At 31.1% G+C, this 21727-nt stretch overlaps 1 protein-coding gene across 2 annotated transcripts; it reads left to right on the forward strand.

Moving 5' to 3' along the window:
- Window positions 1-13987: 13987 nt before the first annotated feature.
- Window positions 13988-21727, forward strand: LOC7497632 (nudix hydrolase 19, chloroplastic). 2 transcript variants are annotated; one of them, XM_002308273.4, is made up of 6 exons: window positions 13990-14697; window positions 15516-15656; window positions 15748-15852; window positions 16052-16151; window positions 20734-20826; window positions 21275-21727. In XM_002308273.4, the coding sequence occupies exons 1-6, from the start codon at window positions 14203-14205 to the stop codon at window positions 21562-21564; spliced, it is 1224 nt and encodes a 407-aa protein (XP_002308309.2). In that variant the 5' UTR covers window positions 13990-14202; the 3' UTR covers window positions 21565-21727. The 2 variants fall into 2 exon arrangements, with proteins under 2 accessions (XP_024458228.1, XP_002308309.2); XM_024602460.2 differs by lacking the exon at window positions 20734-20826 and having other exon boundaries at window positions 13988-14697.

A 21727-nucleotide genomic window follows, 5' to 3' on the forward strand; every position in this document is an offset into this window, starting at 1 on the left:
CTTGTTTGGAGGGGGGATTTGAAAGTGTGACAGTTGTTTTATAAAGTGTTTTTTTTATTTATTTATAAATGTATTAAAATAATATTTTTTTTATTTTTTAAAATTTAATTATGATATTAGAATGTTTATTTTGGTTAATTTTTATTTGGGCTGCAAAGGGGGCTCAGAAATGGTGGTGATGTAGCCCTGCTTCGAACTTTTGATATTGATTTGTAAAGTAATTACTTAAATGATTTTGGAAGAAAACTGCTAAGCATGTATTAGTTACAGTCGGGAGAGGAAGAATGAGAGGGGGCATCAAAGAGAAGGGAGAAAGTGAATAATAGAGAAGATTTGCCCTTCCTTAGTCTCGATCAAGTAGGTCAATAAAGAGTTTGAACTTAAATTAAAAAGAGAGTAAATTTCAATTTAAAGCATGTGAGTGAGTGAGTGATATAATTCACTGCACACCTAGAAGCTTTGTATTTTGGATTAAAACTTGTATTAATGAAATTGTTTTTCTAAATAAAAAAATCAATGAATTTGTTATTGAATGCAATATGTTTTTTCTTTTCTAGGACTTATTGGTTATTATCACATTAAATAAAGATAGTGTGGTCTTTTTATATTTTTACAGCATAGTAAAATATATAAATTACCTTTAAAAGCAAAATTTATTTAACTACATCTAGGGTTTTTTTTGTATTTTTAAATTTTAAGCACTATAAAATAATTGAATTATCTTGAAAAGTAATATTTATTTAATTAGAGTTTAGGAGTTATTTTAAAAAAAATAATTAAAATATTCTTAAAAGTAAATGATTTTTGACTGGTGTGTTAAGGGTTTTCTTGTATTTTAAACCTGATCTTTTGGTTATAAGGAAGTTGATTGAGTGATAGTTTGGTATTTTAGTATATATCAAATATTATTTTAAAAAAAACAAGCGTATGCATTGTACATACTAGCGTGTGCGGTGTGTTCGCTTTATTTGATGTGCACGTGAGGGGACATTCTGATACGGTTTAAATATGAATTTCTTATGAAGGGTCTTTGATTTTGTGCTTGGGTTTAATGGGGAGACCATTCGGGTAAGATGGTGTTTTTCCTTTGAATTTAGCTTATGTTACATTTGACTATGATGAGTTTTTGGCATATGATAGTTTTAGGCAGCCTTGGTTTGTGCATGATGACGGATTTGATCCAATCTCTTTAATGGTTCATTTGACTAAATCAAGTTAGCTTATGTATGGGTCTGAATTGAGCAGCAAAGTAGGCTTGTTAGAAGCTTGTATCATGTCTGATTTAAGTTATATTAATGATTATGAGTTTGGATCACATGGGGTTCAAAGTTAGCTTGGGCTAATTAAGATGTTTGGATTTCTTATAAGGATCAACAAAATATTATCCTAAAATTAAAAGATAAATTTGTTCATTATTATCCCTTTTATTTAGGAGAATATTTAGTAATAAATGAGAAAGTTTCCTAGTCATGCAAGGAAACTAAAGAGCATGTAAGATCTAAATTCTAGACTTTAAAGAATTATTTAATACTAAAGATTTAATTTTCCTAGTCAAGGAAGAAAAGTGATTGGTGGCTACAAGGAGAATTAATTTCCAAGAATGTTTTCCATGTTCTGAAGGGAAATCCTAATCCTACAAGGAAAAAAAACTTTAACAATTAAATCCTATTCAGATACGATTTCCTAGCATTTAAAGAACTTTAAAAGTTGGCTAAGCAACCCTATAGTATCTAAGAAGGTGGATCTCGACCAAAAGTTATTTAAGCTAAGGAATTAAGATATTTTATCTTGTTTTTCTTTCTATTATATGTGGCATCAACAAGTTACTGTCCAGACTTGTTTTCACTATCATTTCTATATTTGAGCTTAATTAATACTTTTGTTTTCAGCTAAGATCCAATGTTTGTTTGGATCATGGTTTGGGCTTACTAGTAAAGGTTTTGAGCCATTTTTTATAAGTGGGTCAAGTTAGTCCACAATGATAGATCCATCAGGGTTAATTTCTCATAACTATTTAAACAAATGTAAAGCCTAAATTTTGAAAAAAAAAAACTTTGATGAATAATATTTCAGAACTTTGCAGTCTTAACGCGTGAGAGATATTCTTGCATTCTTTGGTTTTTGAATGAATTGAATCTAACTTATCAAAGATTAATTGGCTTCATGACGTCATTTGATTTCATTCCAATAGTGTTGGTGCCTTGTGATATGTTTTTATTGTGTCACACTCCTATCAGACCTTTTTCAGCTTTTTGGGATTAGATCACAATCTTAATTGTGGTTTGCGTGACCACGAAGTTCATATAAGTTGGTGTCAAATCAAGGTTCCAAGTACATGTCATATCCTTCTGAATTTTCTGTTTTCCTAGTGTTCATTAAGTTTTTTTAGTGTTTGCATCAATCTTCTTCTTCTTTTTTGTGTCGGTAGCATCCTAGTAAAAAAAAAATTTATTTTGTTACTGTCTATAAACATATTAGTAAAATAAAAGTAAAAAAAAGAAGAAAAAAAGATGTTATTTAAAGCTTGTTGCAATTCTGCCACAAAAACATAACTCTTAGAGAACCCTAAGTAAACCACCTTAGAATTAATTTAAATTTCATATACTTTTACTGGGGGTGAAATCGCATAATATATTAAATTTGAGCTTATTTCAATATTGTTTGCTTGAAGTTTCGATTCGGGGTTTAATTATACTGCAAATTGATCATACATGGGTTTTGTTACCTAGGCATAAGAGAACAATCTATAAACTCTACATATTGAATTTTAGATCATTTTGATATCGTTAGGTGCGGGTTTCAATTCTGGTGCTTTAAAATTGCATAACAATTAGATTTGCGTCAAGTTCCAAAACGTGTTTGTCTACTATGTATTTCTATTATATTTGGGTTATTTAAGAGTCAAATAAGTGTCTTCATTATTTTTTTTGTTTTATTCTGCATCTTCGTTTCATCCATAATTCGTATGAATTTGCTTTGCTACTCGTGAAATTATAATTATAGTTTTATTTTGCTTATTTTCAGTATATTTATTGATTCTTGAGTCTATATTTATAATTGGGTTGCGTCGCGAAAGCCTCTCACTTTGATTGGTTGCATTGAATTGAGTCTTTTGGTATATTAAAAAAGGTGTCATGTATTCAACAAGTGAGAGGGAATAAAAGAGGATTCCAGAGCAAGAATAGAAGAAACTAAGGCTTGGTGTAGGGGTTTTAAAATGAGAAGTTGATAAGTGTAAATTATTATTCTATGATCTTCAAGCTTTAATGGAACAACACCGCAAGCATGAAAAACAAAAGAGGGCAGTCATTGTTATTATTCAAAATTATATGCGTAAGTGGTTAGTTAGACGTACTTGTTTGAAATCCTTATCAGGCTCTATGTCCATACCAGTGTTATTGGGGGTAAGTGTTAACAAGAAGAGAATTCTTAAGGCTAAAACAACAGGACTATGAAAAAATCATTATTCCTATTAAAGATTCGGGGATGATTCTTCTTGAAGAGAGAGAGAATGATATGGTTTAACCATGGATTTCTCATGAAAGGCCTTTGATTTTGCGCTTAGGTTTGATGGGGAGGCCATTCGACCAAGATTATGTTTTTCTTGGAATTTCGCTTATGTTATATTCAACCATAATGGGTTTTTGACATTTGATAGTTTTAGGCAACCTTGGTTTGTGCATGATGACCGGTTTGGTCCAATCTCTTTAATGATTCATTTGGCCAAATTAGATTAGCCCACGTATGGGTATGATTTGGGCAGCTAAGTAGGCTTGTTGAGAGTTTGTAATATGTTTGATTTAAGTTATATTAATGATTATGGGTTTGGATCACATGGGGTCTAAAATTAGCTTGGGTTAATTAAGATGTTGAGATTCTTTTTTTACAATGATCAACAAAATATTATCCTAAAATTGAAAGGAAAATTCATTCATTACTATCCATATTATTTAAGAGAATATTTAGCAAGAAAGAAGTAAGTTTCCTAGTCATACAAGTAAACTAAAAGGGGCTATCAGGTTTGAATCATAGACTTGAAAGGATTATTTAATGCTAAAGATTTGATTCTCCTAATCAAGGGAGGAAAGTGATGGGTGGCTACAATGAGAATTAATTTCCAAGAATATTTTTCATGTTCTGAAGGGAAATTCTAGTTCTACAAGGAAAGAAGACTTTAACAATTAAATTCCTATTCAGATCAGATTTTCTAACATCTAAAGGACTTTAAAAGTTCGCTAAGCAGTCCTAAAGTATTTAAAAAGGTGGATCTCGGCCAAAAGTTATTTAAGCTAGGAAATTAAGATATTTTATTTTGTTTTTCTTTCTATTATATACGACATCAATAAGCTATTGTCCAGACTTGTTGTTTTCATTATTATTTTTATACTAATACTCTGGTTTTCAGCTAAGATCCAATGTTTGTTTAGATCAGAATTTGGGCTTACTAATAAAGATTTTAAGTTATTTTTTGTAAGTGGATCAATTAAGCCTATAATGGTAGATCCATTAGGGTTAATTTCTCATAACTATTTAAACACATATGAAGCCTAAAATTCAAAAAAAAAAAATCTTTAATGAATAATACTTCTAAACTTTTCAGTTTTAACGTGTGAGAGAGATTCTTGCATTCTTTGGTTTTTAAACGAACTGAATCTGACTTATTGAAAATTAACTGGTTTTGTGGCATCATTCAACTTCATTCTAATAATGTCGGTGCCTTGAGACAAGTTTTCATTGTGTCACACTTCTATCAGACCTCTTTCGGCTTTCTAGGATAAGATCTTAAACTTGATTATGGGTTGTGTGATCATGTGATCACGAGCTTTACATAAGTTGGTACCATATCAAGGTTCCAAGAACATGTCATATCTTTCTGAAATTTTTGTTTTCCTAATGTTCATTAAGTTTTTTCAGTGTTTGCATCAATCTTATGATAGTAATGAATGAATTTCCCTTTTAATTTTATGATAATATTTTCTCAATCCTTGTAAGAAAAGGATACTAACATCTTAATTAGCCCAAGCCAACTTTGGATTCCATGTGGTTCAAACCTATAATCATTAATATAAATCAAATCAGACCTGATACAAGCTCCTAACAAGCCTACTTTGTTGCCCAAATCAGACCCATACATGGGCTAACATGATTTGGTAGAATGAACCATCAAAGAGATCGGATTGCACCCATCATCATGAACAAACCAAGGTTATCTAAAACTATCTTATGCCAAAAACCCATCATGGCCGAATGGAACACAATATAAATTCTAAGGAAAAACACAATCTTGGCTGAATGGTCTTCTTATCAAACCCAAGCACAAAATCAAAGGTCTTTCATAAGAAATCCATGGTTGAACCATATCACATTCAGTGGCAAAACAATGGCTTCTAGGATAACGATCGAATCATTTCAGTTTCAGTGACCCCTCCATCCGGCTTCCAGCTTATGAGCTGTGACAGAGTCGAGTGGAATAACTTGTAAAAGATCCAAGTAGTCAAAATCATCAGTTATTCCTGCCTGCAGATAGATTCAAAAAGAAAGATCTCAGTGGCAAAGAAAACCTGTAAAAGTAGAGCCCGTGGGCACATGCTTGCTTCTAATAAGTATTAAAAGAACCACAAAATCATAAACTAATAACGGAGGGATGGCCAAATCTAAATATATTATTATTCACATTTTAACAGGAAATCAATACGTTGATGTCTATACTTATTGCTATTAGTTAGTTCACAAACCTGATAACCAGGCTCTATTGACACAATCAAAGAGCTTTCTCTACGTATAGTTTGGACCACAAAATTAGACAATCAAAGAGCTTTCATATGATAGTGTTGCACCTAGGATCCAATTGGACCTAGATAAGAAGAAGCAAACGAGTACCGTTTCATCTCGTTTAATGATGGATCCATTGAACTCATTGAAGGTGGAGTTTAATGGTAGCTAATTGTGGGGAGAAAATTGCAATTTAACCTTTGCCTACAATGAGCACGATTTTATTTATAGCATGGAAGCAATGCTGACATAAAGATTGCCTATATGTGGTTGTGAGGAGATATAGTTTAGAAAATCTCTTCGCAAAATAACCTTTTTTTTTACGAGATGATTCACCCATGCTATTCATGGGTTGGATCAATGTTTTTTATTCAAGATGAAAGAAACATCTAACATTGCTAACTTGTTTTTTTTTAAAAAAAAAAAAAACTATGTAGAGATTTATTTTATATAATTTAATTTCAACTTGGTAAGTTCAAAAACAACTTATACAACAACAAAAAAAATTGTTTGATTAAAAAAATATTCAATACAACATTTTTTTTTAAATATTGAAACGATAACATATTGGATCGACCTGACTCAACTCAAGTTAACATATAAAATTCATAACCTAAACTATGAGACTATGTCAATCTCATACAAAGAAAATCAAAAAACATATTGAAGCCCAATTGTCAATCAACTCAAAGTTGAATAATAAAATTAAAAAAATCAATTAAAAAAAGAATAAAGAAAAATCTAAACCAACCTAGGTTAACTTGTCATACCTGCATCATGAGACTAGTATAACCCAATAGAAAACAAACCAAAACAAATCATGAATATTCATTCCTAATCAATTCAACATTGAATGATGAAATTGAAAAAAAATATTAAAAAAAGATAAAGAAAAAAACATGAGTCAACCCTATTTAACCCCCCAAACCTTTGACTCGGGTCATGAGACCGAGATAAGATCATAGAAAGAAAACTGAAACAAATTATGAAGTTTAATTCTCAATCAACCTAAATGGTGAATGATGAAATTGAAAAAAAAATCAATTGACAAAAAAAACCCATGTCAACTAGGTTAACCTGTAAAACCCTTGACTCGAGTCATGAGACTAAGATAACCTCATAGAATGTAAACCAAAATAAATTATAAAGTTTAATTCATAATAAACTTAATGTTAAATAATGAAATTAAAAACAAATATTGTTTCAATGAACAATACTTTGTAGGGAGAGGAATAGTAGTTTCCAAAAAGGACCCAAAAAACCCCTGTGGATTTTAAAAAAAAAGACCTAAGAAAACCTGAGTCAACCGTGTTAGCTTGCACCTAAGAAAACCCGAGTCAACCGTGTTAGCTTGCAAAACTCATGACTCAGGTAATGAGAATAAAATAACCTCATATAAAGCATACTCAAATAAATTATGTAGCTCAATCCCCGACAAATTTAATGTTAAATAATGAAATTGAAAAAAATTAAGAAAAATTAAGAAAAAAAGAAGTATTGTTACAATGAACAATACTTTGTAAGAAGGGAAACAATAACCTCAATTAGTTTTTGTTAATACCATTCTTTATTTTGATTTTCTGTTTTCAGGGAAAAAATATTTATTGCTTGTTGTTTTTAAAGCTAATTTTTTTCTTAACAAAGATGTATGAAATTTACATGGAATTAATTTAAGAAATACAATAGTGCATTAAAAATATATAAAAGCTAATAATATTACTTTATCTAATCATTATAACTAAATATTGTATCATAATAATGACAAACATGTCAGTTGTGGCAATAATGACAATGATTTATGTGATATTAGAAGTGGTGATAAGGTTTATAGTATATCAATTATTTTCTTAAGATTGTAATTTTATTGATAAATAATAATAATTGTGAAGAGTAATAATGATATGATAGGAATATTTATAATAATATGGCAGCGGTAAAGATGATTATTAAATACTTGTGAATGTCTTAGAAATAATAGTGGTAGTGTTTATGAGATTAATGATAATTGTGGTAATGTTAAAGGAGATAAGAATAATAATAATAAAAGAAGTGAAATAAAAATGATAATATAGTAAATATAGTAAATATAGTGGTAATTGTGGTAACTATAGTAGTGGTAATGATATTATGACAATAATAATGATTGTGATGATGACAATAATATAATATTAATGATGATTGTGATAGGATGTGAGTAGTTTAGTGATGATTATGTGGTAAGATTATATAATAAAAAATTGTTATTTTAAAAAGCCTATTTTAGTTTTTTAAAATTATTCATGAAAAAATTAATGGTTAATTTTAATTTACTCCCTAAGTTTTGGGCGGATCTAGCTTCTCCCTTTTAGGATTCAAAATTGAATAAACTAATGAAATCAACAAACGCTTGTTTGAGAAAACGTCAATCAACTCGGTAACACGTCTTTACTGGATCAATTTTGAGAGTCATCCTGCGTTAATTGCCTCTGTACTTAAGTTCCTGTGCAACACTGATATTATCATAATCAAAGGCCAATCTTCCTGTGATAAAGCAATCATCATGCAAGGAACGGATACAATTCACAAGAACCTTGGTCGAAACTGGTATGGTTCTGGACCTTGGGAATGAGCACAATCATGGTCTACGCCAACTCCAAAGGAAAAGTTCTTATACTAAAAGCGTTCTGAACCATAATATTAATTGTATCCCCATCTATATCCCAAAATGTTTTGAAAAATATCAGTTGCAATCCATATTGATTAGGACTCTTATAAGATTTCATTGTTTTAAGAGCATAGAGCTGGGTTCCTGAATATCATACACGCAACAAAAATAATAAAACAAAATTATTTGGGAGCCATTCAATTATCTAGCCTCCAACGATAATCCACATAAACCACAAGTGATAAATCTTCTAAATCCCTATTTAGGAGAAAGAGATTATTAGGCCTAGAGTGCTGGATTTAATTTTGTATTTACGTAGTTTTTCTTTCTAATAGACAATCTCAACATAATAAAAAGCATAACTTACTATTTATAAGAAAATATAAAAACCTCTATAAATTGACAAAATATCAATTTGCCCCTTGAATAATATCCATATATTAATTCAAGACAATTTTAGAAATTAACTCAATCAAGTTTTTACTTGATTTTTCTAGGTTTAGAAATATAATCTCTGTATTAATTATATTCTAGTCTTTAATTTCTAAAATATATTTTAATCAAGTCATATTTAATTAAATCATCCTAGTTTAATTTCTGACTAATAATTCTTAATGTGTGTGACCCATTATGTTCCTAATATGCTGATCCAAATATAAATTCTAATTCTAATTAAATAGAATTAAATAAATTAAACAATTTAATTTATTATCAATTCAACAATTGATTAATTAAATAGATCGGATGCATCTTCTAGCAACGTGTCATAATCCCCTAAATATTAGAAAAGTCATTAGTGGTTTGACTTAACCTTTCAGTTACTGGTTTCTCAGTATAATTAATATCCTTTCATTAATAATATTTCGATTTAACATTTAAGCATTGAGTATATCTGCCATGTTAAATCGTGTTTGTTCTCTAAATAATAATCATTGATCGTTTGAATAAGATTTGAAACTATTTTCAAATAACCAAGGATTTCTCAGTCAATGCTAATTAAGAACAAATAAAATATTTTTCCTAATTCATATAGGGTGATGAATCCTCTCTTGATCACTTAAGTACATTCATACAGTTCATGTTATACCTAATGTCTACCTTTTCATTATCTTAATTAAGATAACATGTAACAAGATCAAAACATAACATTTCTTATATAAGATAACTTAATGATCTCAAGTCTACGAATCACTTACATAACCGTCACATAAATCTTTTCATAGGCATAGATGATCTCTCTATATAAAATTTTCACGCGGATCAGTTCAGTGTATATGTCTTATGACAAACAACTACATATTAGTTATAAGTATCTCTTATACCTCGGCTTATGAAAACAACTGCTTCCTTTCATAAAAGAAAGAACATGATATGTACCAGTCTTTACGGCTCTAATGAATGTTCAATATTTAAAAGAACATCGACCAATAATATTTTAGAAACAATGCTTTGATGCAATAAGAATCCTATAATTATAACAACTTTATAATTTTCTTAGCAAATCATTTTTGTCCCATTAATTTTATCGTTACTCTAGATTTACTAATCTAATATTATATAAATATAAAAGATAAATCAAGCCTTTATTAATAATAATATGTATTTACATGAATATAATATGTCACATGTAACCAACCGATTGAATACAAGACATATTAAACTAACACATAGAATGCCTTGTCCTTTGTATCAAGATTCAAAAGATCAAGAGCATCATGGGTAGAGAGCCTATCATGATCATTGCATCTCATACCATCCATGCCAATGTCTTTAGTGATGTAAAAAAAGATATTCTTAAAGTGATTAACAATCTCGTTCTAAAAAATTTAGGGATTCGAAGACCACTGAATTATTTTGAGTTTGTCAATTTGGTTTCTTTGTCTCGTAGCAATGGTAGTAGCATGGAAGAAACTACTACCCCCATAAGCTACACCCATTAAACCCAAGATTTTCAAAATAAAAAAAATCCTTTAGTTTGAGAACTACATTATATGTTGGGAGTGTTTTTAAAAAACATAGATAACAAGCACATTTGATAAACTAAACATTTATCCACTAGTTTAATTTATTTACAACTTTGAAAAACAATCTTAAGGCTATTCTTTTCGTATTATACTTTGTTTTGTTTATCTTGTAAATAATAATAATAATAATAATAATTATGAAAGAGGTTTTTAGAATCTTTAAAATTTTAAGTTATAATTGAACTTCCTTTTAAGTCGCTATATATATATATAATTTTAATTTTATATGCTTCAATTTATAACCTTTTGATTTGTTATGACTTGTTTTTTCTTTTGTTTAATTTTAGAAGGTTGCTATATATGTTTGTTTTAAAGTTATAGTTTAGCTTCTAATTTTTTAATGCAATTTAAATGGTTTGATGCATGTCATATATCTTATTGATTTATATTTTTGAATAAGTGAATTATTGATTTGTTAATGATAGTTTACACTATCTTATTGGAGCGATCATGCTTTTTTATTTTTATTTTTATCTTGCTTATACTCTCTAAGATTGACATCAAAGTTATCGTTGGTTACTGTTCATATATACGTTAATGTTCACATACACAAAAAGTTAGTGCGGTTAATAAATATGGTTTAGGAAGTTCTGTCTAAGAAGATTAAGTTTTAAACGGGACCATTTGTCCAGTCTTTTCTGGGAACTTATTTAGTGAAACTATTATTCACACGATACTATTTTTGGATACAGTACAATTCGTAAGTGAAATGGTGATAATTGAACAAATCACAATGAACAAAGTAAGATCAACAAAGTTGTTGTTACCCATATTTGACCCTATAAAAAATCAAGAAAAGAAAGAGAAAGAATAGAAAAAAAAATCCAAAATACAAGAGGATATACATGAAGAAAGCCTATAAGACTGCCCAAGTTTGTGGCGAATGATCAAAGTGACAAGTGGAAAAGTTAGAGGACCAAAACGTATAAAAATAGCAAAATTAGCAACCCAATTCTAATTGACCAAAGGCTCCGTTGGTGAAAATATTTTTATTTGGGGTAAAGAAATACAAATTTGGATAGGTAAGGACCGAATGAGAATTTTGGAAGGCGTAATTAATTTTATTGAGGACTTAATTGCAAGAAAAATTGATTTTTGAAGTCAATTTAGGCTTTAATTAGAAGAAATTAAAATCTAAGAGTCAAATTGCAATTTTAAAGAGTTTAATTTGGTCAAATCAAACGTTTAATTACACAAACATTAAAGTTTGATGAGTAATTAAGGACTTCATTGAAGAAATCCAAAACCAAAGACCACACTAAAAAAGATGTGTGATTATAAGGGCTGGAATTAACCAAATCAGGGGTTAATTTGAAGAAAATTAAAATTTTGATGGTCAATTAAGGGTCCAAGTTCACAAATCAGAAACCAAGGACCAAGATGAAAATGACGCTGGACTGTGGGGCTGATGATTGAGTTTGGCAGGGGTGAAATTGCATGAAATTAAGAGTTGAGGATGCAATTATATGTGCAAGTAAAAGTAATTGGGAGAACAAGGACTAAAGTGAAAATTTTTAAATCCCAAATACAAAACCCTAATTTCTAGGGTTTAACCTAGACAATGCGTCGTTCAACAATTATTTAACTTCTTATTCGATAGTTTTGGTTGATTAATTAAGCACTTTCAAACGAATAAATATGACATTTATGACCACCTCTAGGGTTGTAACCACCACTATTCAACTAAGAAACACCCCCTCTACAAAGATTAGCTACTCTTATTAAACATTTAGGTCCCATTTTCTTCAAAGAATTCAATAACATCTTGTCCCTGATAAGCTATCATTGCATTTTCCTTGCTCACTTCTAAATTAGCAAGGATGGATCCAAACGAAAGGTATGCTTCTCCTCTACGAAGATCAGGTCGTCCCCGATGATGTTTACATTGGAGTTGCTCCGACAAAACCTTAAAAGTGGGTAACTCAGTCATCGATGGACGTGATACCTATTTCATAAAACCACTAATCTTTTTTGTGTGTTCACACTTCTAGCTTTCTTAGTGAGTTCTTACTAAAGGTTGATCACATTTCTTTCAAGTTCAAAAGATAAAAAACAAGCTTCTTGGTCTCCAAGTTTGGAAAACCATAAAAACTTTCAAAAACCAAGTTTGTTGCAAAATCACCATTGTAAAACTAGCATAAGTACAGAGCTCATAGCAGTGAAATGTACTCTAGAACCCTCTCATTTTGGTCAAAGGGCTAAACTTTGATCAATCTATGTTTGAATCTATAAAAAACCTAGAAAAAACTATAAATATCCCTTGAAAAATTAGAGTAAGAAAGAGAGAAAAAAAAAAGAAAAGATTGATAAAGAAACTCTAAGCGTGAAGGTTTAAAAGCCTAGCATAAGGATTTCTTAAGTTTTGAAAGGGCATCAAGCTTGTAGAAACAACACTTGACAATGGAAAGCAAAGAGGGTAGTAGCTGCTCTAGGAACTTGAAGGTATTACTTTTTAATCTAAAAATGGAGTCCATGTGGCCTGTTTAAGTTATTTTTTTTAATTGTCATTTAGTCTGTATTTATGTTTACAAACATGAAGATGGAGTTTGGAATGCTTGGCAAGTAGTGTTATGGTTGCTCTTTTTGTTACTATGATAGTCTCATTCTATTTTTTAAAGCTCTTTTGGATGTTTTTGATGTAGTAAAAGTCTTCTATCCAAGTTGTTTCTTCTTGATAAAATAATGTTGTTTTAGTTTAACTTAAGCAATACATGTTGAAGAAATGATGTTTATCATGAATTTGCTAAGTTTGTTCATGACCAAAATGAGTTTAGAAAGTCAATTTTGAATCCATTTTGCATAAACATACCCCTTATTTCAAAAAACACAAAAATATGTTTTTTTTTCAAGAATTTCATTTAATATTGGATTGTAGACTTACACTGTAAGATACAGACCTAATATTAAAAATATATGATTTTCTCTGAAATTTCAAAAAATCCAAAATAAATAAATAAAAAAAATCTCTTCATTTCAAAAACACAAACAAATATGTTTTGTTTTTGTGCATACGATCAAATTCTAAAAGTTTTTTATGCATATTTTCTAAAATATATAAAATTATATTTTTATCATGTTTGAAAAATATAAAATGGATATTATTATCCATTAGGATTTGGATAATTTACGGAAAATCTCACAACAATAAATTTGTTTAATTAATTTTCAAAGAATTAAGATTTAGCTATAAAGTTTAATATTTGAGGTATAAAATTACATTGTAAAATATACATTCAATTATTAAAAATAAAAAATAAATGCGATGCTAAAATTAGAGTTTTAGAATTATTAGAATTTAACTTGATAAGATAAATATTTTTTTTATAAAAATAAATCAACCTTAAACTTTAGATGAAGCTAACAAATAAAAAAATAATTTAAATTAATAATTTATCAATAATATAATTTATACATTAATAGTAATATATCTTCTTTCTATATAATTATTCTCCTTACATAGATTTTTATTAATTATAAATTTACTAATAATCATGATACTAATAAAAATTCTCTCTAATTATAATTTTATAATTCAAACCTTTTATAGGAGACAGCTCCAGCTTTCGATGCCAAGCACTCACAACAAGAGTCACCCAAGAACCCCTCCATCATCATCATCATCATCATCATCATAATGTCGTCGTCGGCGTTTTCATCATCATCCACGTTTCCTCCCTCTTTTTATACGAGCTCCTCTCCCCCAAAGCAACCCCGTTCTTCTTCACAGAGAAATCTTTCTCCTATTTCCGTACCAAAACCGCCATGCCCATAAGCCTCCAATCCCACGCCTTTGCAGGCAATCCTCTTAGGTCTAAAACACCCCAACCAACCCACCCATTATCACCTGCCTTAGCCCTTGAAACCCTCAAAACTCAACTTGTAGACAATTCCCACCAATCCTCTTCTCTTAATTTCAAGGTTCTACCCTTTAGGAAGGGTAGGCCTTTGGCGTCCTCCACTAGCACCGATGCTGATTTGGGGCCCACGTGGCATCTGGGCTGGATCAGTTTGGCTGATTGTAAAGGTTTATTTTCTGCTTCTGGGGTTGAATTCACCGGAGACAGCTTGTTTTATCTGGGTTCAAGCTCTGAACAAGATGTGGATGTGGTTTATTGGGCAATTGATGTCTCCGGTGAAAATAGTTTATTCACTGAATTTGATAGTGAGCAGGTTTGCTTCATTGAGTTAAGAACACTTATGGTGGCTACAGATTGGGCTGATAAGCAGGCCATGGTTGATTTGGCCGTTGCTGGCCATGTAAGTTGGTTTTGTTTTTCAATTAGTTTAATGTCTTAGATTTATGCGCTTGGTTCTAAGAATGAGGTTTGGATCATTTTAAGTGCCTCAAGTTAAAATGGTAACATAGATGTGAGCTTTCTAGTTGCTGAAAAATGGCTTCTTTCCCTTCTCATCTTTATAGTTGAGATATATTTTTTACCACTTTAGTTTGTGAAAATTTGAGGGTGCCATTTTGTCGATGGCTTGAATTTCAGATTATCATCTTGCCAGTTAATTGGATGTTTCAACTTTTTACAAGCCATGGAAAAAAGTGTCTTGAAACTTGAAATTCAAGCCTCGTGCAACATAGGAAAAGTTTTACCTGAGCTGATCTCATGTTATGCTCTAAAAGTGTATTGCGACACAAGTATCTTGATGAATAACTAAGCGTAGACAAGTGATGTAATTTGGAACTGAGGTTTAATTGAGCTGAGCAGACTACACACATCTGCCTGCCCCAATTTATCATCTTTATTACTTATTTATTTCTATCCCCTCTTTGGTTTTTGTCTTTAATTTAACATCTTAACTGAAAGGTCTCACTTTGCTACGGAAGTCTCTTCCCCTCCATATTTGTTCTCCATCACTTCGAGATTAGAGTTGGACCTGGGGGGTGGATGTTTCCTTGATCTTGCTGTCAGTAGCCTCATGACGTAAATATGTTTCACTTTCTCCCATTCTAATAGGTCCAGGTCCATGCCACCTTGTTAACATACCCCCATTTAATTATTATATATATGCCATTTTGGTGGCACTAAGAGTTCCATATTAACCATTTTGGTCTTTGCATTGGTTAGGCCAAAGCATTGCTGGAGTGGCATAACATCTCACGTTTTTGTGGATATTGCGGAGAGAAAACTGTTCCCATGGAATCTGGGAGGCGGAAACAATGCTCAAATGAGTTGTGCAGAAGGAAAGTTTATCCTCGTGTGGATCCAGTACTGTAATTCTTATCTCACTCCACTGTGAATGTTGTTTAAACTTCTACTGGATGCATTAGCTTTGAAAATTACTGTTCTCTTACTGCAGGTTGTCATCATGTTAGTTATTGATCGAGAAAATGATCGTGCCCTTTTAGGCAGACAGTCAAGATTTGTACCCCGAATGTGGAGTTGCTTAGCTGGTTTCATAGAGGTATGTGTCTTGGCCAATTTCTAGTTTTCCCATAGCTAGAAGCATTCCCTGTAAGCTGAAGGGTCCAAAATGCATACAAGCATTTAATTTATATGAGATAGACCCTCATGATAATATCATAAGAAATCATCTATTTGGCAATTATTTTATTCTCTTCTGTACTTGAATTTTAATTTTTGAATTCTTCTATTGTCCTTAGCCTGGAGAAAGCTTAGAAGAGGCAGTGAGGAGAGAAACATGGGAAGAGACTGCCATTGAAGTAGGAGAAGTTATGTATCATAGCTCTCAGCCATGGCCTGGTATCTCCTTTACCACTCTTATATGATTGCATTTTCTTTAAATTTTCGCTTGTGTGTCATAGAGCTTACTGGGAATGTAACAAAGAAGAGTATTTTTGTTTTTAATCAACAAAATTAAAAATTGCCTTAATATTCCATCCGTCATATAGCGGGGGGCCAAAGATTAGCACCTTAAAGGTTAAAGTACATCCATACTGAAACTAAAATATTGTCTCTGTGTGTGTTAAATAATTCTCCATTTAGTATATTGTGGGTCGCTACCCTGTCATTCATCATCTTTGGTTTTAATTATTTCACTGAATATATGAAGTATCGGGCACAAAATGGAGAATATCTAAAATGACATCTTTGTGCTATTACAATGAGTGGATAAATTAAAACAATTGGATGCATATACTTTGGAATTTTTTGTCTATTGAAAAATGAAAAAAAATATTCCTTACATTATTATGCCAAGCAACCTTTTCAAAATGGAAAAACTAGAAAACCTGATTTGAAGTGTATTTTCCTATTGGAATATAAGGGATGGGTGAAATAAAATAAAACAGTTATCTGAAGTTATAAGAAATTGGAAAATTATCAAATCAGTTTTCTAAAACGCAGAAAAACAGAGAGCTAGGTTTTCCACAGTAATATTTATGTTTTCATCGTGTCCATATTTTCTCGTAGATTTCTGTTTCCTTTGAAAGCAAGCAAACCAAAACAATTGTATGAGTAAAAATGAATTCCCTAAGCCATAATGTTCACTCCATGCATAATCCAGGACTAGAATTTTCATCCAATTCTGGTGCTCATGATCCACGAAAGTGCCACCGAATAGTGCAGTGGCAATAGTCTCAAGCTTGAAACCTAGATTGCAGGTTTCTTTTCTTTAATTATTTGACGAATTAAAATTTTCACTGATCAAAAAAGCTTTGTAGCTTAAAGAGAACTTAAAGAAAAAACATTACATCAAATTATACAACTATCAAATAATGAAACCATTTACTAGTTACAAGACAATTTGCTTCCTGCAAAATAATGAACCATTGTAGATTGAAGTTATTGGGATTATGTACCAAACTAGCCAGCTCAGTTATATGGATCCTTTTGTGCCTTTCTGCGCAATCATAATCCAAATCCGTCTCAGCTTCAAGATATTTTAAATCATTTGATACCACTTCCATCCACATTATTCCACAAAGCTGCAATTTATGCTGCCAGACATTTTTAGTAACTGAACATGTGAAGAACAAATTCTCATGATGATCCAAAGCCCTGTTAAGCATGTGAGTTTATGTTTCTCTGTACCTGAACCTGCCTGGCTTTTGTTGTTAAACAATTCTGAATGGAAAGCCAGGTGCCTAGGAAACGTGAATAGTCTCCTGTAACAACTTGTACTAATCAACTTTACCCCTTGTTTTAACCCCCAAGAACTTTGAGAATTGCCATTCAAATTCAACTTCCAAGAGACACGATCTTCTGGACAAATTGTAATTTACAATTTACACATGGAGTCTTTTTAAGAGTTCTAGTCTAACTAGGACTCTTGGAACGAATTGTAATTTCATTAGGGTTCTAATTTCAAGGACAAAACTAGACTTCTAGTTATAATATGATCCCTAACCCTAATCCCATTAAGACTAGTATAAAGCCCTAGTATCATTGAGACTTTTAGAGAGTCCGGGTCTCTTTAAGACTCTTATAGGAAGTACTCTTTCTCTCATTCTTTCATATTACTTTGACATTCAATTCTTTTTATGCAAGTGACCTTGTAAACTCCCAGTAAGGCTTGGCTATAGTCCTAGTGCCACTACTCGTATTAAATACAATATGAATATTTTTATCCATGCATCTTGTCTTACATAGTCAAGTGCTCAAGCTAGTACTTCTCCATCATGACACCTAAAGTGACAAAAAGAATCAATCAAGATTCTCGTCACCATGCAATTCAGCCCCATCATCATACAATGCCACGAGATGAGCTAGGGCTTGGATTGTGCCTACTTTATATAGCCACTTCTTAATTTGCTCTGGTTACCTAGTAGATAAATTTGAAATGAAATATGATTTGAGAACCTATTAAAATCAATTTCCACTGTGCGCACAAATTTTTTGAAGTCATCCACATAATGAGTGGCCAATGACATTTAACTTCCTTTACCAGAAGCAACTAATCATATACTGGTTATTCATTAACCTCTATATGGGTCTTCATGTAACCATTCACCAATGTATGTATGACCCTTCAAAGTCCATCCCAAAAGTGTCGAGGTACACGATTCCTCCTACGAGATAATATAATAATCTCAAGTTAAAGACCAGCAACACCCATCTCACTTATGCAAGCTTTTAATGCAAGGTAAATACCAAGTGCGTTCTCATTTAGGCCACATTTGATGATCTCAATTCTTAACAAGCATCCACACAATATTCTTAGTATCATCATAAAGTGAGAATCTCCAATATCATTGTATGATAAAGATTTAATGCATGCCAGTCTTATTGCTTTTTGTTGATGTCTAGTTTCAAAAAAGCTATGACCATAGACGTTTAATAGTATTATATTTGTTTAATATGTTTTATAGTCAATCACTTGGTTATACGTGATATTATTATATTCATGTAAATACATATTTATTATCAATAAAAGCTTAATTTATCTTTAATATTCATACAATATTAGATTAATGAATCTAATATTTGATTTATGAATCTAAAGTAAAGATAAAGTTTATAAGATAAAAATGCTTTGCAAATAAAATTATAAAGTTATAATTATGAGATTCCTATTGCATCAAAATATTGTTCCTAAAATGTTTGTAGTCGATGTTCTCTTAAATACTGGATATTTATTAGAGTTGTATAAACTGATACATATTATGTTCTTTCCTCTATGAAAGAAAGCAATTGTTCTCATAAGCTGGGGTATAAGAGATATCTATAACTAATATGTAGGAGCTTGTCATAAGATATATACACTGAATTGACTCGCATGAGAATTTCATATAAAGAGATCATCTATGTTTATGGAAAGACTCACATAACGGTTGTGTAAGTGATCCTTAAACTTGAGATCACTAAGTTATCTTATATAGAGAATGTTATGTTTTGATTTTGTGACATGTTATCTTAATCGAGGTGATGAAGGGACATGCATTGGGTATAATATAAACTATATGAAGGTACTTGAGTGATCAAGAAAGGATTCATCACCCTAGGTGAATTAGGAAAAATGTTATATCTGTTCTCAAATAGTATTGACTGAGAAATTCTCGGCCAAGGTGGAATGAGATTTGAAAAGAGTTTTAAATCTTATTCAAACGATCAATGACTATTATGTAGAGAACAAACATAATTATCATAGCAGACATATTTCATGCTTAACGTTAAATTGAGACATTATTGATGAAATGATATTAATTACACTGAGAAACCGGTTACTGAAAGGTTAGTTCAAACCACTAATGTATTTTCTAATATTTAGAGGATCATTACACGTTTATAGATGATGCACCTGATCTAAAATATAAATTAAACAATTATTGAATTGATAATAAATTAAATCATTTAATTTATTTAATTAGAATTAGAATTTATTTTTAAGCCAACATATTAGGAACCTAATAGGTCACACATTAAGAACCATTAGTCAAAAATTAAACTGAGATAATTAATCAAGTGTAACTTGATTGAAAATAATTTTAGAATTAAACACTAGAATGTATTTAATTTAGGGATTATAATTCTAGTCCTACAATAAACAAGAAGGGACGTGATTGATTAAATTTATAAAATTATCCTTAAATAATATATAAATATTATTTAAGGGGCAAATTGATGTTTTGTCAATTTATATGATTTTTTCAGATTTTCCTATAAATAGTGGTTTGTTAGACAAAAAAACTATATAAGTCACATAAAAACTATATAAGTCATATAATAGAGAGCTAGCACTCTAGGCATAACAATCCCTCTCTTCTAAATAGGGATTTAGAAGATCTCTCACTGGTGGTTCATGTGGATTACCATTGGGGGCTGACAATTGGACGACTTGTGGTTTACAACAACTCAGCCTTTAAAGAATTATTCAAAGCCAAAAAAGATCAGATCTTCAAGTAATAAATTCCTAAACAACTCTAGATTTGTCTAACAGGATTCTAAGGACTCTCGAATAATTTTGTTTTATTGTTTCCGCTGCATATATGATATTCAGGAACCTAACATATTATCCACAGTGTGAGATAAGTGTTGCACCATATATCTTACAAATATCATTGCATGAAATTTTATCAAATAATTAAGTACATAATGTAATTAAAACAAATTTAAAAGATAATGTCTTAGCAATTTCATTAAATAACTATATTATGGTTACACCTACAAGCTAATATCTATTGGCTCTTAGGTCATGACACTTTCAACAATTGCGCTTTTTTTTTTCTTTCATGTTTTTGTTTCACGGGTGATTAGTGTTCTCTACATCTCACGACCTCAGTATCCTCTGTTTGTGCACTGTTATAGTTGATGTCTTGTTACTCTCTGACTTATTTATTTACATATGCTGTTAGCTTATTGTGCACTTGTTCTGGTTTCTTTCTAGTTGGCCCAAGCAGCATGCCATGCCAGCTGATGGTGGGTTTCTTTGCATATGCAAAATCACTTGAAATAAAAGTAGACAAGGCAGAGTTGGAAGGTAATTGAAAATTTAGAATTTGGTTGATTACTCTTGGGTCTCTCCTTTCCCTCCTGAAACCTCTTTCTTTAGTATGGAAAAAATTCTGGGCACAATACAAACTCTAGAGCAAAAGGAGTAGCCAAGATTTTACCTTCAGGTCGGTTGAAGTTCCACATCTCTCCATTTTAGATGTGAAAGAGCTTTTGATCCCTTAACTGTAGAAAGGGAAAGGAAACTAAATCTATACTTTCACTAAGTTGATATGATTTCTGGTGGAAAAGGTGACAGTAATGCGCATATAATGGGGGGAAAGAAATCATTCGATACACATTTATTGGTCTCTTCCATCTCTTTTTGTTTATGTCATGTATAATACTTAAGCGAGCTTGGGTTTACTTTATTTTATACTTGGATGGTCTGCTGGAGACATATCATGGGGCTAATATTGAATTTTTGAATCATTTAGATGCTCAATGGCACAGTAGAGAAGATGTCCGAAAAGCTTTAATGTTTGCGGAATACGAGAAGGCACAAAGAACAGCAGCGGCCAAGGTAGACCAGATGTGTAGAGGGGTTGAGAAAGGACAGAGTTTATCATCAGATTTTAATGTAGAAAGTGGGGAACTTGCTCCGATGTTTTTCCCTGGACCTTTCGCAATTGCGCATCGCCTAATAACTTCCTGGGTAAATCAAGGTTCAACATTTGATGCTCTGCAATTGAAACAACAACCAAATAGTTATCAGTCAAATTTGTAGCAGTCCCAAGCTAAAAACTTCACTCTTACAGGAAGAGTATATTTGAATTTCATCATTCTCTTGTGTTTGTCAAGAGATTAGAGACAGTATTTGATTCTAATGTGCTCTGTATTCCAATATTCGTTCAAAATAAAGGAAAGCGACATCCGTTGATCTTCTGGGA

Source organism: Populus trichocarpa, chromosome 6 (assembly GCF_000002775.5).
Source record: "Populus trichocarpa isolate Nisqually-1 chromosome 6, P.trichocarpa_v4.1, whole genome shotgun sequence".
NCBI lineage: Eukaryota > Viridiplantae > Streptophyta > Magnoliopsida > Malpighiales > Salicaceae > Populus > Populus trichocarpa.